Here is an 18,336-nt window from a genome sequence, read left to right as displayed (position 1 = left end):
AAAAAAGTTTTTGGGTTTGGTTTTAAATTTTTTTCCTACCAACAGAAATTAAAGCCTAGTGAAAGATGGTAATATTTTGACATTTGGCAAGATAGAATAGCGCATGTGAGGCACAATCAAGCAGGAAGGAAAAAAAAAAAGATAGAAATGTATTTCCCAACAGAACTCGTGTTCTCTCATTAGTTACAGGCCACAGATGGGGAGCAGATGCCTTCAAACACAACAGTTCAATCATGAAAACATGGCAGAAGGGCCAGGGAAGCAGCTACATTACCAAGCCTAAGGTAAGAAAAAAAAACAACAAACCAAGCTCACTTACAAAATGTCTTACACATTTTCTTTGTCCATTATGTGAGGAAAGCAAAAGGAAGATGTTCTGGTAAGACTTGATGGTACAATGAACTGACATAATCATCCTTTTGCGTGGGGTGTTCATAGACAAGGTGGAGAGAGCATATTGGACTTGCCTGACTGCCTTTGCTTCTACTATTACAGCATTTATGGAAATTCCCTTGACATACCCATGCGTAAGAACAAGCTAGACAGGCCCAGATTCACTGAAAAAGCAAATCTGTAAAACAAATGTATACGGTTTAGGGTAGTTTTTTTTCAGCTAACTTTGAGAGGTTTAACAGTATTATCACAAAGGATATTATGACCTCTCACGGAACAGCATTCTCAGATGAATGAGTTAACATTCAAGCATCCTCCTTCCAGTTTCATAAAAGGGAATAAAAGAAGCCATGTGTTGATTTACATTATGAAAACTGTCCTCTCAACAAATTCTGGTAAACACCAAGGCATCTGTCGGTAGAAAAGCAAGTCTGATTTATTCTTATAATCAGTATCTAACATCCATTTCATCAAGGATTGGATTATGTTCATGTCTGAACTACTTTCAAACTATGTTTGAAACCTCCAAAGACACATTCATCAATTAAAAATTCTGATAAAGATTTTTGCTTTCTCTCAGTGTGAACTGTACTCAACAGGAAACAGGACTGAAGGAAGAATTTCACTCTATATTGCTAGGTTCATAGATATTAAACTATGTATTGTTGAATTAAGTGACACATCTGTTACAAATAATTCTGTCAGGAGAAGCTCCATTTTCTATGTTTCCATGTTCTCTCAATCAGAGCACTATCTTCTACAATCGTGCAAAATTCTCATCTCTCATGTTCAATTTGTTCTCAACTCCCTTTCAGGAGGGAGTAGGGTGTCACCTTTCCTCACTTTTATTTAGTTATCCCGAGTGCAAGATATGCTTCTTGCAGCCGCTGCAATGCCATCTCTGGGACATTCAGCCAGAATGCCACCAACCCTTGACCGGAAGAAGGTACTGCTTCCCAGATACAGACACCTCTGTGCATCCATCAGGCATACCAACAAGTTCCAACATACCATTAGAGTTTCGTTTGGGTTTGAGGAGGGGAGGTTTCAGGGTTAAAGTACCTGCTTACAAAATATGCTATTCTTAGGACTAACTTTCTTTTGGCTTCTGCTTTTGAGGTTTCTCTGTATTTTTATGTAGGATATTTTCCAGAAAATAACAGCAGCTCATCCACGAAGTGATAATACCGGTTGCCCAAAGAGAATTTCAAGGAGAATTTAAACCAGAAGCTGATGCGTTAAGACTCAGATTTACCAAAGGAAGCTCAGGCAGTTCAAACTACTGTACCATATTTCCTGTAACAACTTTAGAATTTAAAACCAATGCATAAAAGCACCGTATTTAAATGTATTTCAAAAACAGAGTAAAGGCTTCTTATAGAAGTATCCAATTAATAGCTTTAATGAAACCAGTAGCTATCATATAGACTTTTCTCAGGTGAAAAAAGCGCAAAGGGTCAAAAAAGCACTGCAAGTTGCTCCACATGTGCAAATCTATCTCTTGTGAGAAGTGGGATTCTGTTCAGAAGCTTGTGCCAAATGTCATACAGGATGGGGGTCCAACAGCCCAGAGAAGGAAGACTGCCCACCCCATGTTCCCAAATGCATGCAGGAAAACAGCTGGGGAAAGTCTATCCTCCACTACTGTTCCAATTCTGAACATCTTGAACATCTTGAGTGCTAGTCAAAACAATCACAAGTAACAAGTACCGGCATTCAGTCACTTTTACCTTATTAGACCTCTCAAGCTGAGCTACAGACAAAACTGATAGCCATACAATTACTACAAAAATAAAAGAAAAAAAATTAAAAAGAGAGGAAAAAAAATTGTATCAACTGAATTGTTCCAATATTTCTTAAGGGAAAAAGAGAAAGATACCACAGTATTTCACAATGTAAGTGCTATAATAGTTTGAATTAGTAAAGTTCAAAAAAATTCAAAGAAATACATCAGCTTCTTCCAGTGGTGGAACAGAGCCAAGAGCCTGTTTTAATTTGGCAAGAGAAGCCACATTCCCAATATCATAAACAGCTGCACTTTGGGAATTTTCAAAAGCTATAGTATGAATGTACAGCCTAAACAACAAATACTCTCAAAGATGGAAAAGCATCTATCCTATTTATGCTAGACCTGCCTTTGAATAAAGCATAAGTAAGAAAAGTAAGTTTTTCTGATTGTTGAACTTACATCGTAGTATCAATCTCATTCAGCTTCTCAGCAAGTATTTTACAGCTACTGCTGTTTATGTATACAAATGTCTGTGCACCCTTATGTGTGCTTTTTTTCCCATAATTTATTTGGATGTTAACTATATTTTAAAACAGTCTAGTTAGACAAGACAGACACTTCGATCACATATAAACAGCCATTTTCCTGCGAGTAAGCAGTGCCTCATTTGACATCATCTTCAACATTTTAGGGTGGAATAGGGGGAAAGAAAGATCCACTAGTGGGTAGCCTTTTAACAATTTTTAACATATGATTTTAAACCTAGGTTAAAGCCAAATGATAGAGATCAGAAGCAGGCTGTTACATGCTAGAACATTCACATAATTACTGCATATGCAGAAAAAAACCCAGCAACAGGCGGATAAGGAAACTGCACCAGTTTTTACTTTCTAATCACCAAACTGAACATGCCAGTATTTCATGAGAATAACAGATTCTACTTACAATAATAATTATAATCTCTCAAGAACAATAGAGCATGACGGTTTTCCTTATTCCTAAACAATTATTTAGGGAAGACCATTGCTAACGGAAAGAAAGGGCAAATAAGCTGATATATTTATTCTGGCATGGCCCCAGCATTTTTGCACTCATCTGTTAGTGGCACAAATACCAGTAACACAGTAGTTCTGAAGTCTCTCCATGGGACAGATCAACCTGGGAACTGTCCTGGTTTACAGTACTTCTGAGATATATTTACTGGGAAACATGCCAAAAGGAGATTTCTTGTTTAGTACTATTTGATTTGGTTTGAGCATTTTAAGTAAAAACATAGAACTGACCTACCATGAGATTTAAGGCAGCACTGGAAGTGTTATTTTTCACCTCATCTTTATTCATGTGGAAGAGTCTACTGAAGTAGATCTAACTAATACTAGTATACCTATCAATAATATATAGAATATGCACTGCTACAAAAAAAGGACTGGAACATCAGCACTGAGAAATATGTGGTCTCAGAAATGGATTAAAAAAACCACCAATTATATGAAGTGTGAGTTATCTCCTTGAACATCTCTACCACTTTACATTTAAGTCACCTGAAAAATTATGTCAAGTAACCATGCACAGAGTTATGCAGTAGACCCTCACATCAGATGATTTTCAGAATCCAATATATGACACTTGCATATTATGGCTAGACCCAACTGTATGTATTAATACTATAGATTCTTGCATGGACTCCAAAATTTCACGATTATTACAGTTAGTGGATTTGCAAATGTCCAGAGGCAAAGATCCTCTGAAAGGTTTCCAAGAGAAAATCCAGGAGACCTCACTGAATGCAACACACCTGTTGAATAAGCCTGAATCAAAGACAAGTGAACTCTGTTTTCCGCAGATTGGGAAATACAGTGAGGCACATATGATTCTGCTCTGATGCCATCACAGTACTCCCTCCAACAAATCTTCCACCTACTAAACATTTTTATTAATGACATGTAACACAACATCCTGAATCAGGTCTACAACCTACAGACAATGGGGCAATATACACAGAAGAACTGCATGGAACTTTAAGCAGTTCTACACAATTATTAGTATGACACATTTAATAAGCTTCATTAAAAATGTTCAACTTAAATCAGTTAGCAGTATGTTCCTGTTCTAAACACAGTGGCTCAGAATAATACACAATTTCAAGTCTCGTAACTAACCAAACCGTTACCACTCATGTTTCACACTTTGTAAGCCATGCACACTGACACGTTTAACAAATTCACGGGGAACCTACCCTGAAATCCATTTTACCTGACCACCATTTCCAGCTTTGACAAAGAACTACCAGAGGCAAGCCCATCAACCAGTATGTGCAGCCACAGAAGCAGGTAAAGCTTACCACTACCAGAAGCTTGAAGTCCTCTGACAGAACGTGTAGCAGAAAGAGCAACTACTAACCACAGCATGAGCAAGCTCCTGTGTGCTTAAAAACTACATGTGAGAAGGATCAGCCAACTTGTAATACAACAAGAACTGTAATGGCTCTGCAGAACATCAACAGCAGATGCAAGCCAAATTCAACTGAGTGGGAGGACTGAATCCCTGTGTAATGTGCCCGCATCATGTGATGTGTCCCAACAACCACAGCTCATAAAGGAAGGATGTCTGGACTACTGTCCTTTAGATTTCCCAGTTAAGATTGTCTCCTACTGTGTAACAACAGACTCTAACCACTATGGGAGGTGGGGGGGAAATACAGCTTCTTTCAGCACTTTTATAGAGAAATACAGCAGTCTTTCAGGACTTCAAGCCTTTCATTTTGCTCCTGTTTCAGCTTTCCTCAAGTTTTCTACAGTAAGGTTCTTCAATCAACCCTAAATAACTGGACTTCATTCTAACAAATTAGGATTTTTTTCAGAGTAAAAAATAAGCAAAACCCAAGAATATGACCAGATGAATCCTTACCAGTCTGGCTGAAGCTAGAAATAATGATGGCTCACTGGAGAAAACTGACTGTTGCCAGTGTCCAGATTGTTAAGCAGTATTTGAAATACATTAGTTGTTTGAACAGGAAGATTGGCTGAGTAAACCAACCAGAATAAAAACAACAAACTCACTTTGATGGTGAGATGTAAGTCCATCCCCTAACACAAAGCCCTTACTGCAAATGAAAGGAAATTACCAAGATACATTAACACTTCACTATGTAGCACAGAAAGCACTGAGATCATTAGTACAATAGATTAACTTCTAAGTAAACATGTTCAGTGAGAATGTGTTTTGAAAGCACAAATAGACTGCACAGACATATTTCTTATTTCCTCCTCCCCTCCATCCCCCCGCACCTTCCCCTCCCAGTTTTGGGATGCTGCTCTTCTCTCCAAACTTACTCAACATTTATTACGATAACAATTCCTACATGCAAAAGGGAAGGAGCTAAGGTTGAAAGTCAGGAACAAGTCAAGCTCTCCAAATCACCACACTCCACAGCATACAATAGAATTTATAAAATTACAACAAAAACTATCCTTTTTAAACTTTTACCTGATGTTTAATGTAACAAAAGTAAAATAACTCGGAGCACAGATTCAGCTGGCATCAACACAATTATATGTAATTTCTGTGGCTGCTTTTCTGTTAATAAGTGTGCTTGGTTTTCTTATGTCATCAACAGGACCACTTATAAACACCTATTATTAAATAATCCATTTATAATATACCTAACATAATACTACCTTGACAAAGACATCTATGGAAGAACCAATAGCAAGAGTTTACATAACAACTTTAAAATCACTACATTTACACAAAGGACCAACTCGGAGAAGTTCAAAAAGCCTGCTCAATATTTTCCAGGAAGCATGCTGTCCCAAAACTAATAAAACTGCAACAGGGTTGACAAATCTGTTCTCCAAATTTCCAATAAAAGTTGTAATTTTCCTTTGTTTTTAACTTTTCAGAAATGGTTATGAACTGTTAGAATGTTTGAATTGTTATTTGATAATTGTTGAGTATATCAGTCCCATATCAAAGAAGCCTAGATACCACTTCAGTGACTGTACACAAATAACATGAAGTTTCAACACGTATCTTCTAGGAGTCTAAACTGGCTGAGAAGCAACTGGACAAGCATTAATGAACTCCAGGCCTTTGGAAAACAAACATGCAAACAAACAAAAAAAAAACAACAAACCCACACAACAACAAGAAAATCAACACTCTGACTCAAAGAATAATGATTGTAATAACACTGCTTCAGCGCAACCACCACACAGAACCAGAAGTAAAGCACACACACAAGAACTGGCTTGTCAGTTTTGTAAGAGACACACACAGAAGACCAGAGAAGAGCGAGAATAGCAGCAAAGGACTAAATACATAGCATAGACTGAGGAAGAAGGTATTGTGGGTTTTCCCTATGAAAAAAGTGTGTGTGCACATCTATCCATACATAAATCTACATATTGATCTATTAAAAAAATGTATACACATACACACAGACTCTCTAGTTCTCTATTCCTACTCCAGACAATGCCATTTCAGGCATTGAAATCAGCACTATGAAGGGATCACACACCCACAGCAACAGAAAAAGAAATTAACACATGGTGGTATACAAATTCCTTCTCTGTAAAAGTACACGATGTAACCCATGTCATGACTCAGTGATTTGAATACCAAATGCCTCCAATTTATAGTTGAACAGAATTTTTCTACCCGCCAGTCCTGAAAACCCACTCCATGACTTGAATGTCAGGCTGGGATATTTCTTCTTCAAGTATCACTTCCAGAAAGAGAACCCTAAGTCTACTGCTGGAAGCAGAAGTAAAAAAAATCTTAATGAAAGACTTCAGTCAGCAAATAGAACCATGAACTTTTATGCCCATTTTGTAACTGAGCTGCCATGCTGAACACTGCAGCCTATAGACTATCTTTTCATTCTTCTCAGAACCTCTGCAAAGAAAAATAAATGCCTCCATCAAGCAAATCTTTACAACGGAACAAGCTTTCTAGCACTAGCAGACAATTCTCATGATCCCAAGTGTCAAAAAAGTAGGATAGTGCTCACAGCAAGGATGAGGCCTAGCAGGCCACCAGAATTCTGGTGGTACAGGTAAAAGGAATATACCCGAGAGGCAAAATGCCAAAGCAAAATATAAAATTAATGCTCTCACACTGCAAAAGAGTTCCAAAACAAACAGGGGATACAACCAGAAAAAACAATGCATGTCTCTTGTAAAAGTTCTCATGAAGCACCAAGGCTTGTAATTAGCTGAACAACAGTTTCACAGGCAGTGTTACTATTAAGAAAAAAAAATCTCTCTTGAATCAGTGGGCCCAAAACTTTCACTTTAGCACAGCCAGGAGACTCACAGGAACCAGACTTCCTTCAAGCCTGCCCATGGCCTACTCTTTAGTCCTCTAAAATGCCTGAGCCACTGTACGAAACATGAGTGGCTACTAGCACTCAGCAGCACTCTTTCAGAAAGGTAAGGTATCCTGTGGCAAGTAAGCAGCTATCCTTCCAGTCTTTTCATGTAACAGCTGGGTCTATGGCTGACTGTGAGCTTACCAAGATATTCCAGGTGAGATACAACTCAGCACGTAGACCAGCAGGTACCTTAGTTAACTCAAGCCCATTTCTGCAGCAGAACTAGGAGAATTCGCACGGTCCATACTGGTTTTCATTTCTTCTGACAGTTCTATCTTTCTGGGATGTATCATTACTTTAGTAGATTAATGATGAGCATAGGGACACAAGAAGCAGGTCCCCCTTTAAGAAGACAGCTGATGAAGCAGGTATGTCAGCCTTCCCCTGGCAATGGTAACAGAGCAGATGCTGAGCTCCCCAACCAGCCTGAGACAGGAGGGTACCTGGGCCCATTAAAAGTAAGCAGTTTGAAATTTCACTGCTGGCTTTTTAGTTTCACAGTGCTGTGACATACTGATTTTGCTATGGAGAAGGCATTAAATATTGAATATCCCTATATTACATAGCCACATATATGGCATGTACTATTCACTGACACAAAATACATATTATATGCTGAAACAGTATTTCTCATGCTGCTTTAAAAAATCTTTCAAGTATTTCAATAAAGCCAATATGGTATTAAATATATTTGAAAGGCAGTACAGAATCCAAACATTAAAAAGAAAAAAAGTTGCACACATGTTATGCTTCTTGTGAAGTCTACCAAGTCTCTCTCCTCAATCTGCCATGCTTAAAAATGGCATTTTTAGTTATTTATATAGACACAAACTTACTTGAGTAAAAGAAGTGAAGATCACGGATGATTTCAAAAAGCCCCAGCATGTTCCCCTCTTTAAACACAGATACATTTGCAGCAGAAAAACGCATAATGCCTATTCAGACACTCAGCTGATGCTACGTAAGAGCAGAAAAATTATTTAGAATAGAGGGACAATAATTAATTATAAAATAACTGAGCACTTACAGCTATGTCAGATTAGATACATACAGAACAGACACACACAGAAGGAACAGTTTTGCACTGATGTCAAATAGGCCATTTAATTTTCCTATTTTAACTCTCTGCCATTCAACAGACATTTTTTCCCTTTGAAAAATATCAGTACCTAAATATTTCAGGCTTAGAACAGCCAGGTCTGCTAAGCCTCTACCCTTGCTTTGTGCCAGCCTTTCAGCCAGCAGAAGAAACATTTCACACGCTTTCTCCAAAGATAATACATAAGCTAATACTCAAGGTACTTTCACAGACAGAAGCGTATCATAATTTAACACTACAACGTGCCTCAAAATGGCATACAGAATACTAGGGAAAAAAAATATAACTTATATAAACTTATAGTTATAACTTATATAAACTTCTGTTACTCCTTTTGATAGAGGCATATACTTAACTGCAAGGAATACCTCAGCCCAAAAAATTACCAAAATGTCAAAGCTTGTCAGTCTTCTGTCCATCGACAGCATAACCTTTTAACTTTTACTTGCATTTACTATTTCCCAATCTTTTTTGCCTTTTAACAAAAATGAAAATGGTACAGAAAGGCCGTTCCTGTGCTAGCCTGTCTAAAAAAGTAGTTACACAAACCTGCCTCTTTAAGAACACTGAACAAAGTAGGCTATCTTAAGTTGTCCATATAAAGTATATCTGCTCTGGATAAAAGGTCAAATATTTCAGAGCACGCTGAAAGTTTTTAAGAAATAACGAAGGGGAAGGTGGAGGGGCAGAAGAAAACTGGTTATATAAAAACACAAGAGTAACACGCAGCGTTTAAAACTGGAAGAGCCCCAGCGGAGGACTCGCCAGGAGAGTCTCGCAGCTCATGACCAGAAGCGGGGAGGCCGGAGCTCCGCCGCCATCCCGGGGCTTTCTGCCGCCCGCCAGGCAATTTCTGCCGCCCGTCCGGCACCAGGAAGCCCGCTGGCCCGGGCAGCGGCGGCAGCCCCCAACGCTGTGCGCCCAGGCCGCCTGCCCCCCGCCCTACCTCTGTGTCCGGCGGAGGCGGCTGCTCCTCCTCAGGTGCGGTAGCGTGAAGTTAGAAAGGATCGTCCAAAAACTTGGATCCGACATATCCATTATCCTGTGTCTGAAACCCTAAAGACACAGTGCCATAGTACAAGGAGAGGGGAGGAAAACTCCCACCGCTCTGAGGAGACTGAGAGCACAGGGAGAGAGAAAGGAGGGTCCCCGACCAACCGCCTACGCTTCCTCCCGAGGAGCAACACGACTAGACTGAACGGCCGCTCGAACCCAAGGTAACTTTCCCGTGCGGCCCGGCCCCGCCCCGCCCCGCCCCGCCCCGCCCCGCTCCGCTCACCCCGCCCCGCTCCGGCAACAACCATTCTCGCCCTCGCAGGGGCCGGCCCGCGCCGCGCCTCAGGAGCTCGCCTGTCAACTTCCCTCCGCTCAGCACCGCCGGCGGCTCCCGCGCCTGCGGCGGGCTCGCCCACGCCCGCGCCCCCGCCTGCTGGCGGCCCGTAGCCGGGCTCGCTAGCAGACCTGTCCCTCCCACCCGGCGGCACGGGAGCCGGGCAGCTTCCGCCTCCGTTTCTCCTTCCCTTCCTCCCGCCGTTCCCCCCGGAGTGCCAGGTACGGGCGGCACAATCCCGGCCCGCGCGGGAGGTGCGGCGGCGGCGGCCTGCGCAGGTAGCCCGCGGCAGGGCCCGGCTGCCCGCCCATGCGCTCCGTGTCGGTGCGCAGTGCTGCGGCCTCCTGTCTGCCCCAGCACAACGGGCGGCACACATACTACATTACTGGCTCCCACGTTGGCCACCTGCCGCTCCAGACACCAGGCGTTCGCCACAGCGAGCTAGGACACAGGCCTCCATTATCAGCTACCTCTTTTGAGAAAGCTACCGTGAAACACATAAGCTAGCAAAAGACGGGTAGGGAAAGACTGGGTACCTTTTCCCCTCAAAACAGTGACCTAATCCCTCAGGTACTTTTAGTAATTTCCTCCTCCTCCTCGTTCCTCCTGCCAACTTTCTTCCCCTCTCCAGCGTTCCCCCATCGGCTTCCCAGCTCAGTTAGTTTGCTTTCTTGACCTTCCACCTCCCCCATCATTCCACCTTCCCCTTACTGCTCATTTTAACCCCATGGCTGCTGTCCTCAGTGTTTTCTAATTCCAGTAGCACCACCCTCAAGCCCTCTTGTCTCCCTGCGCAGCTCTGTCTAGACTAGCATTTTTCCTCACATCTCTGCAGTACACAAGAATTTTCCTAAAATTACTACCACACCGCATTGTTACCCAGTAACTCAAGCTGTTGGAAACAACGGTGGCAGGTACAGAAAAGGTTACTATGGCTTCAAAAAAAATCATGAGGTTTGTTTTAACATACTTAGAATTTCTATTTACATTTTCGTTTCTCTAAGGGTCATGTTTAAGGACTTGGTCACATTTACACTTATGGAAAGAATGCTGCAAGTTTCCATAGAATCATAGAATAGTTAGGGTTGGAAAGGACCATAAGATCATCTAGTTCCAACCCCCCTGCCGTGGGCAGGGACACCTCACAGTTTTGTGCTGAGGCTTTACTTGTTTTACTGAAAGCAAGATACCTGCATAATCTCAACATTGCATGAGGTGTTTCTTAGAAAAACGCAGCTGTGATAGGTGGCAGCATAGCACTCACTGAGCGAAATTACATAGCACTGGTTAAATCACTTGAGGATGCCTGGACTAGTAGGAGGAACATCAGGGAAACAAAGAAAAACCCGATGTAATACAGACTAGTCTATCGCTTGGATGAAAGAAAACTTGCTCTGGTATGCAGAATGCTACAGAGCAAGAAGAGCTCACATGACATCAAGGATCAGACAGCTCTTGGGGTACCAGCTCTGCCTGTAACAGAGCACTGCAATGTTAGCCCTCGTTTGGAAAAGCCTCTAGAAATACTCATTGGAAAGTACTAGTGTCCTCTAATGAAGTAAGGTATGTGGTTTTGGGGAGTGCAGCAGAACATTTTCTTGGGACAGTTTTATAAGTCACAGGTGGAAACTTTTATTCAGGGAATGTTAGGCATTTAACAAGGTGTTCACACAGCAGTTAATCACTAGAGAGGCCTTAGTACAAACCCCCAGCAGACACCATTTGCTGACATGCCACTGTAAACAAATCAGTTTAACACTGATCAAACACAAAAGAATCATGTAACATTTCTCTAAGATGTCTTCATTTTAGAACAGACCAGATCCATATGAGAAGGGGTAACAGCCTTATCTAGATCTATCACCAGATTTTCTTGTGAGTAAGGCTGAAATCGCTGCAGAAGCTTGTACCAGCCAGTCTCCACCCATGCACCTTAGTGCTCAGAAGGGCACTTCCCAGGCAGCCTGCATACCTGCTCTGTTTATGCTTCTCCATTAGGGTGGAGAAGTAATAGTCACATCTACTGTAGCCAGGAACCTAAAACCTCCCATCCATTTCTTTTCACTTTGAGGCATGCTTGCCCATACCGAGTGTGAAGTTTTAAAGGTTCATGTGAAGACAAGCACAGCTGGCAACCCTCCTTTCTTAAAAGGTCTTAAAAAGGAAATTACTGAATCTGCGCATAAGCACTAGGAAACAGCTCCTCCTCCACGTACTTTACCTCAACTTCTCTGCTATGTACACAAGTTTTTGCCTGTAATTGGCAGGACTGCAGAAAGAAGTGTACATAATCATGAAACCAGGGGCTTTTACCAATCTGATGCTGTGAACAGCACTGGCTAAAGAGTAACAACAAAGTCTTCCACCTGTCATGCAGGAAAAGTTTCAGTGTCCCATCACCCTGCAAGCTCTGCCCTCTCCTCCCACTCTTCCTAAGGCAGTTAAAGGAGTACCTTCCCTCTCCCAGCAGCAAAAGCTGTGGAGGAGCTGTGAGAAGTCCATCATAGTCCCACAACAATATTACACAAATTCATATGCTTCATAAGGGCAAACACAGACCTTATTCTTAAGAGGATAACATGTAAATGATGGCAAAGATTTTGTAATGTTCGTCAAAAAACAACACAGCTTCCAAACTGGTGCCTGCAGTTTGTGACCTCCCATGACACAAATGCTTGATTTTAAAGCAAACATCTCAAGGGATAGTGAGGTTTTGGGGGCTAATTAAGGGGGTACTACACAGCTACCAAGGGGCTACTTCTCTTCTAATTTAGTTAGCTGAATCAGCTCAGTGAGACCAGACCCAGTAGAGGGGAAGCAGATGGAGCGAATGCTCAGGCTGAAAGGCAGGGGCAGCAGGACCACTTCTGTGGCAACAGCTGTGCCTTAAATCGGAGTCTTTCTCACTATCAATACTGATAGTGCTGCTTATCCTCCCCAAACACAGGCTTAACAGCCAGATTTTGTCTCGTTTTGTAAGCCAGCACAATTTACTTACCTCTGCCACATAGAACTGGACAAAAAGAACTGAACAATGCATATAATAATTATCCAAAGTATGTAAGCCCAAAATTATCAGGAACAGACCTATGGCATCCTCATAAATGCAGATCTGATGTTTAGATATATTTCCCTACAATAAAATGTTATTGTATCAACTTCAAGTAACTCTCATTCAGTATCCAATAAAAAACACTAAATTTGGAAATTGTCAAGTAAAATACAATAGCTATGAACCTGCAAACATATACTTAACCGCCTTTGTTGCTTAAGTTTTCAGCTATACAGCCAAAACAACAAGAAGCTCAGGCAACTTCATCACTTAGGAGATGCTTTACTATGTAATTTGGACTATGAGTTTCATTTATCACAAAGTATTACATAAGGTAGCACAAAACAAGTGATAAGGATCATTACATTTTCTCTTTTATAGTCACTTGAAGACAAAAACATCCCTTAAGTCAGAACAGGTTATTAATTTACCCTTGCTTCAAAGAAAGTTACATTTCCAAAAGCAAGCTTACAAAAGTATCATGGTTTAAGCCCAGCTGGTAACTCAGCACCATGTAGCTGCTCACTTACTCCCTCCTCCTTTTCCCTCCTGTCCAGGCAGGATGGGGAGGAGAATCAAAAGAATGTAAACCCCACGGGTTAAGAACAGTCCAGTAATCAAAGTGTAACATACTACTACTAACAGTAACATACACCGCTGATAGTAATAACAATAAGGGAAATAACAAGAGAAATTTAACTAAACTAAACTAAAAAGGGTAAAGAAAAAAAAACCCACAAGTGATGCACAGTACAATTGCTCATCACCCACTGACCAATATCCAGACCAACCCAAGCAGCAATCCGTCTCTTCTAGGTGAATCCCCTCAGTTTATATACTGGGCATGACATGCTGTGTTACAGAATACCCCTTTGGCTAGTTTGGGTCAGGTGTCCTGTCTCTGCCCCCTCCTCACAGGCAAAGCATGGAAGACTGAAAAGTCCTGGATCAGGGTAAGTGCTACTAAGGACAACTAAAACATTGATGTGTTAAAAGCAAAGCACAGCACTGCAGCAGCTACTAGGAAGGAGAAAAATAACTGTTACAGCTGAACCCAGTATAAAAAGGTATCCTTAGAAGAGTCCCATTCAATACACAAGCAGAAAAGAATTCATAATGTCATCATTTACTTCTATTAGCTACAGCAATAAAAATTCTTCCCAGAAACATTGTAATTATGTAAGACTACTAATTTTAAGTACCACCATGAAATACTTATACAGTTCAACAGCACATCTTTGAAACAAAAATGTTATACCAATACTTAATATTTTGCACATAGCATTCCAATGCAATGGTTACCTAAACCTACCTTTTTCACACTGATAATGGCATAAATATGCATTAGAATTTTTCAGAACATACATGAAAATGTTTCAGCGTCAATTCACAAAAGCATTACAGACTGCTCAAGTCTGCAATTTTATAGCAATATGTACACAGAATGCAGTTCACCAGCAACAGTGAAGATAATAAGAGTTCCTTAAAGACGCTAAGACTAATAAAATTGTAGTATCATAGGCCCGATACTAAGTAAGGAGGGCAAATACATGAGCCAGGAAAGAAAAAAGGTTGCCTTAATGCACCTTTCTGTTTTCACGTGGAAGGACAATTATGTAATCACATCTTTCAGCAACCAAGAAATGCCACTCATTTTCTCAGTATCTTGAAGGATGTTAGATTAGAACTGAGTTTCCAGATGTGTTGAGAGGAGTTTGGTTTGGTTTACTTGGCCCTTTTTAGTCAGATAATTATCATCCAAATAGTAAAAAAGGGACTGGCCACGCTGCTCATTCAATTAGTTGTATTTTCAAAGTACCCTGGAGAGCCTGCGGAAGTTCTACAGCAGTGAAACTAAGCTGTCACGCTGTTGCATTCCTTCAAAAGGACGAACAGGATACTGAAGAATGAATTTAGGTATGGTAACATAGTGTCACTAAACACAGTTTTACATATAAAACAGTCTGCCCAAACAGATCTTGTTTCAACTGAGATTTCAAGTCTGGCCAATAAACTTCTGAGCTGACACCACCTTGAGACATTTGCAAAACATTCAACCCATCTCCTCACAATGTTTTAATAACTAGCACAGCACAAAAATTGATGTGTGATACAGGAAACATTAAAATTCACCAATATTTTTGGAAAACTAAATTCACATTAAATGTTTCTGGAGGATCATACAGGGTTATGTTCTTTATTTAATACAATTCATTAGCACTATCAATAATCTGAGGAAAAAAAAAACCATGAGAACCTTCCTAGGAAACAACAAAAAAGAAGTATACAACAACAGGAACAGGATATATCATTTTTCATTGGATAAAGTAGGGTAGTTTGAATGACATGCATTCCAGTTTTGCTAGTCGTATCAAAGAACAACCCTCCCTCCCCCCATGACAGATTAAACATACAGTAAGATTCTGGAAGGCAGGAGCAATGCAAAGAGTTTAGATAAACCTCTAATGGGAGTACAGAGAAGATAAAACTGAGCATTGAGAGACTAAAATGGTGGTAGTCGAGGCATTTGCTAAAGGTTGGAGAAAACTCAGGAGCTGTTCAAGAAAAAAAAAAAAAAGAAAAAGAAATCTGAGCTTTGATGTGCAGCTTGAGAAGCGTAATTCATTCAATTTAGCCAAAGCCAAAGAAGAACCTTAGTTGCTCAGTATCTATATCCCCATAAGAAGGAATTTGGGGATGATACATGTTTTAAGAATAGTGAACTACACCCTGTATTTCCCTCACACATAGCAGAGTTAGGGGTTCAAAGTGCAAGAATCAGATAAAAGAAAAGCAGTTTTAAATTCTTTCACCTTGCTACTGTAACAAAGTGGATTTCCTATCACTGTAAATCTTGCATGTTATATGAATTTCTACCTAGAAAAATAATCACACTTCAAAAAAGATTTAGAAGAAGGATAAAAGAACCCCAAATACTAGACAAGGTTCTACAGCCTATTTTATATAGAAAGTCAAACTAGAAGATCTAATTGGTCCATTCAGTTCTTAAAATGTATTGACCGATAATTATTGTTTCATTATTCTTAATCACAATAATTGAAATCTTGCTCCCTCTACCGGCTGATCTTAATACTTATTACCTCCCCCTACTAACTGCACATGATTTTTACTGTGGGATGTACAGTCCAAAAATAAGTTGAAGAAATCACAGAAAGGAAAGAAGTATTTTGTGGGTGTACAATATATGTCTGCCAAATTTCTAAGTTTACTTGCAACTGTTTATAAATACACATAAACACTACTGCTCTAACCAGTTCCGAAGTAACATGCAAAATTTAAATAAACCTCCCACTACTCTAGTTTATTACAGCTCATTTAATATAAACACAGTTAGGAAAAGCAATGGTCCCAAGTCCCAGCATCTCTTCCTATTTCTGAAAGGTTCTAAATAGATGCACAATAGTAACCAGAAATTAAATATATTGCATAGCCACCTGCATCAGGCGTCAAAATTCACATCTGGCAACACTGTTTTTAATCAAATTTTGCTGTTTGTAGTGGAGTGAACCAACCATGCTAACAACCATGCTACATATTTCCACTGGTCCCAAAGATCAGCTTCTCCTTCAGGGCTAATTTAGCAAACAGGCAGACTAATGAGAAAGTGTAGAACAGTTATTTGCCAGTTTTATCAATGGATTTTTAATTATTTTGGCATGTTGCAAAAGCATTAGTATCCTTTGGAAGTGCTACTTCATGTGGTAAGCAAGCCCAGAAATAAAACAGAAAACATCAGATAAAAATGTCATAATTTTCCAGATACCTTGCTGCTTGGACCAAATGCCAGAGACAGGAGAAAAAGTGTATTACACAGCTAGTATTAACCTATCCTGCTTCATTTTTCTTCAAGTGCCTTTTTGCCTTTTGCAAGCACCCTAAGGTTAGCAGCACCCTAAGAGGATAACACCATTTTTAAAATCAATAATTAACCATTTTTGTGGCTGCAGCACAGTTGGTTTAAATGTGAAGGTGGATGTGTTGATCAACAGATATGTAAAGAGCTGTAATAAAGTTTTCGATTATTTGGGGCATTCATGTGAAGCAGTCATACACTTAATGTACTTAATTGCACTAGCCCAGACCACTCTATATACTCAGACTCTCTCCTGACCTCACACATCCAGCCACATCTTTATCATGCATCTTTCGAAATCAACAGCCATAATCTATATGACAAATGCAATTAAGGGTCAAAGTGAAATCCCTAACCAATTTCTGAAGAAAATGTGGATATTCTTCCTCTCTGTGGATAATCATTCTTCTAAACCAGTGTGTACTTAGCTGTTGTTACATATCCTGCGTCACAGCTGCAGTCAAGTAAGCCATATTTTTTTAGGAAAATTCTTAATTCAACTGTAGAAAACCCTTTTTTTTTCCTTTTTAACAGAAGGTTTTGGGTTGTTTTTTTTTCAAACTGTGCTCTTTAAAGTTTAAACCAAATAATATGGGTAGTCTGTATAAGCATTAGATATTTAGATATAGCATATAATCTTTCTCTACCTCTAAGATGAAAAATACCTGTATCAGGTTGGGGGGGGTATTTATTTATTTATTTTAACTAGAGGAAGCATGTTGTTAAAAACAGGGTTTGAAATACACCTGTATTAAAGACTAAGTTTTCACAGCATTGTAGAATGATTTGTGTTGGATGGTACCTTAAGATATCTAGTTCCACGCCCCTGCCATGGACAGAGACACCTTCCACTAAACCAGGTTGCCATGCCACAGCTTGAGAACCTCAAACAACATACTCCTATGAGAGGAATACTGCTCCTTGTACAGAGCCATCTCCTCGCATTAAGCTCTGCCCCCAGCAACCCTACTGCTATACTCATCAATCAGAATAACAGAATTTAAGGGATTCTCTATGCAAAACTCAAATGAAGTAAACAAAATCAGCTATCAAACAAAATTCCTGTTTGATAGCATTCAACTCTGACAAATTTGGAAACTGTTGTCATGAATTTTAACTTCTCTCATTTTTAAAACCTTCTGGGTGTTTAATGGACGTCAGCACAGTGAAGCTCTCAAGACTGTCAAACTCAGTGTAAAAAGATAAATTCTGGGGCCACTGAATTTAAAAGCACTTATTCAGTATAAATGCTGTCTTCAGTGAAACAGGAAACTTCATCAGCTGTAAAACTTACACACTGAACGTCCTAAATTAATCACCCGATCAGAATTTGACACATGGCTACAGATTCATTACAGATCTCTGTCAGAGCAAGGAAATTAAATGTTCCTCCCCAGTACTAGCAAGTACTATGTTTATTTCAGACATTCAGAACACACCATTTCTTTCCAAATCCTGACTTAAATCACAGTGAGTAAGAATCTG

The 18,336-nt window shown here is 40.1% G+C and overlaps 1 protein-coding gene across 1 annotated transcript in view; it reads right to left on the bottom strand.

Moving 5' to 3' along the window:
* Positions 1-9,680, bottom strand: part of LOC133215132 (microtubule-associated serine/threonine-protein kinase 4-like) — a 117,910-nt gene extending 108,230 nt beyond the window's left edge. The window contains exon 1 of the mRNA XM_061358899.1: positions 9,542-9,680. Coding sequence (XP_061214883.1) covers positions 9,542-9,633 — 92 coding nt within the window. The 5' untranslated portion in view covers positions 9,634-9,680. The remainder of the gene's footprint in view (positions 1-9,541) is intronic.
* Between the last annotated feature and the right edge of the window lie 8,656 nt (positions 9,681-18,336).

The sequence above is a fragment of the Neopsephotus bourkii genome, unplaced genomic scaffold, assembly GCF_033783945.1.
Source record: "Neopsephotus bourkii isolate Nb327-2 ecotype Australia unplaced genomic scaffold, CSIRO-AGI_Nbou_v1 NB_955, whole genome shotgun sequence".
Taxonomy (NCBI): domain Eukaryota; kingdom Metazoa; phylum Chordata; class Aves; order Psittaciformes; family Psittacidae; genus Neopsephotus; species Neopsephotus bourkii.
The sequence above is the reverse complement of the archived record's forward strand: the minus strand, read 5'-3'. Positions and strand labels throughout refer to the sequence as shown.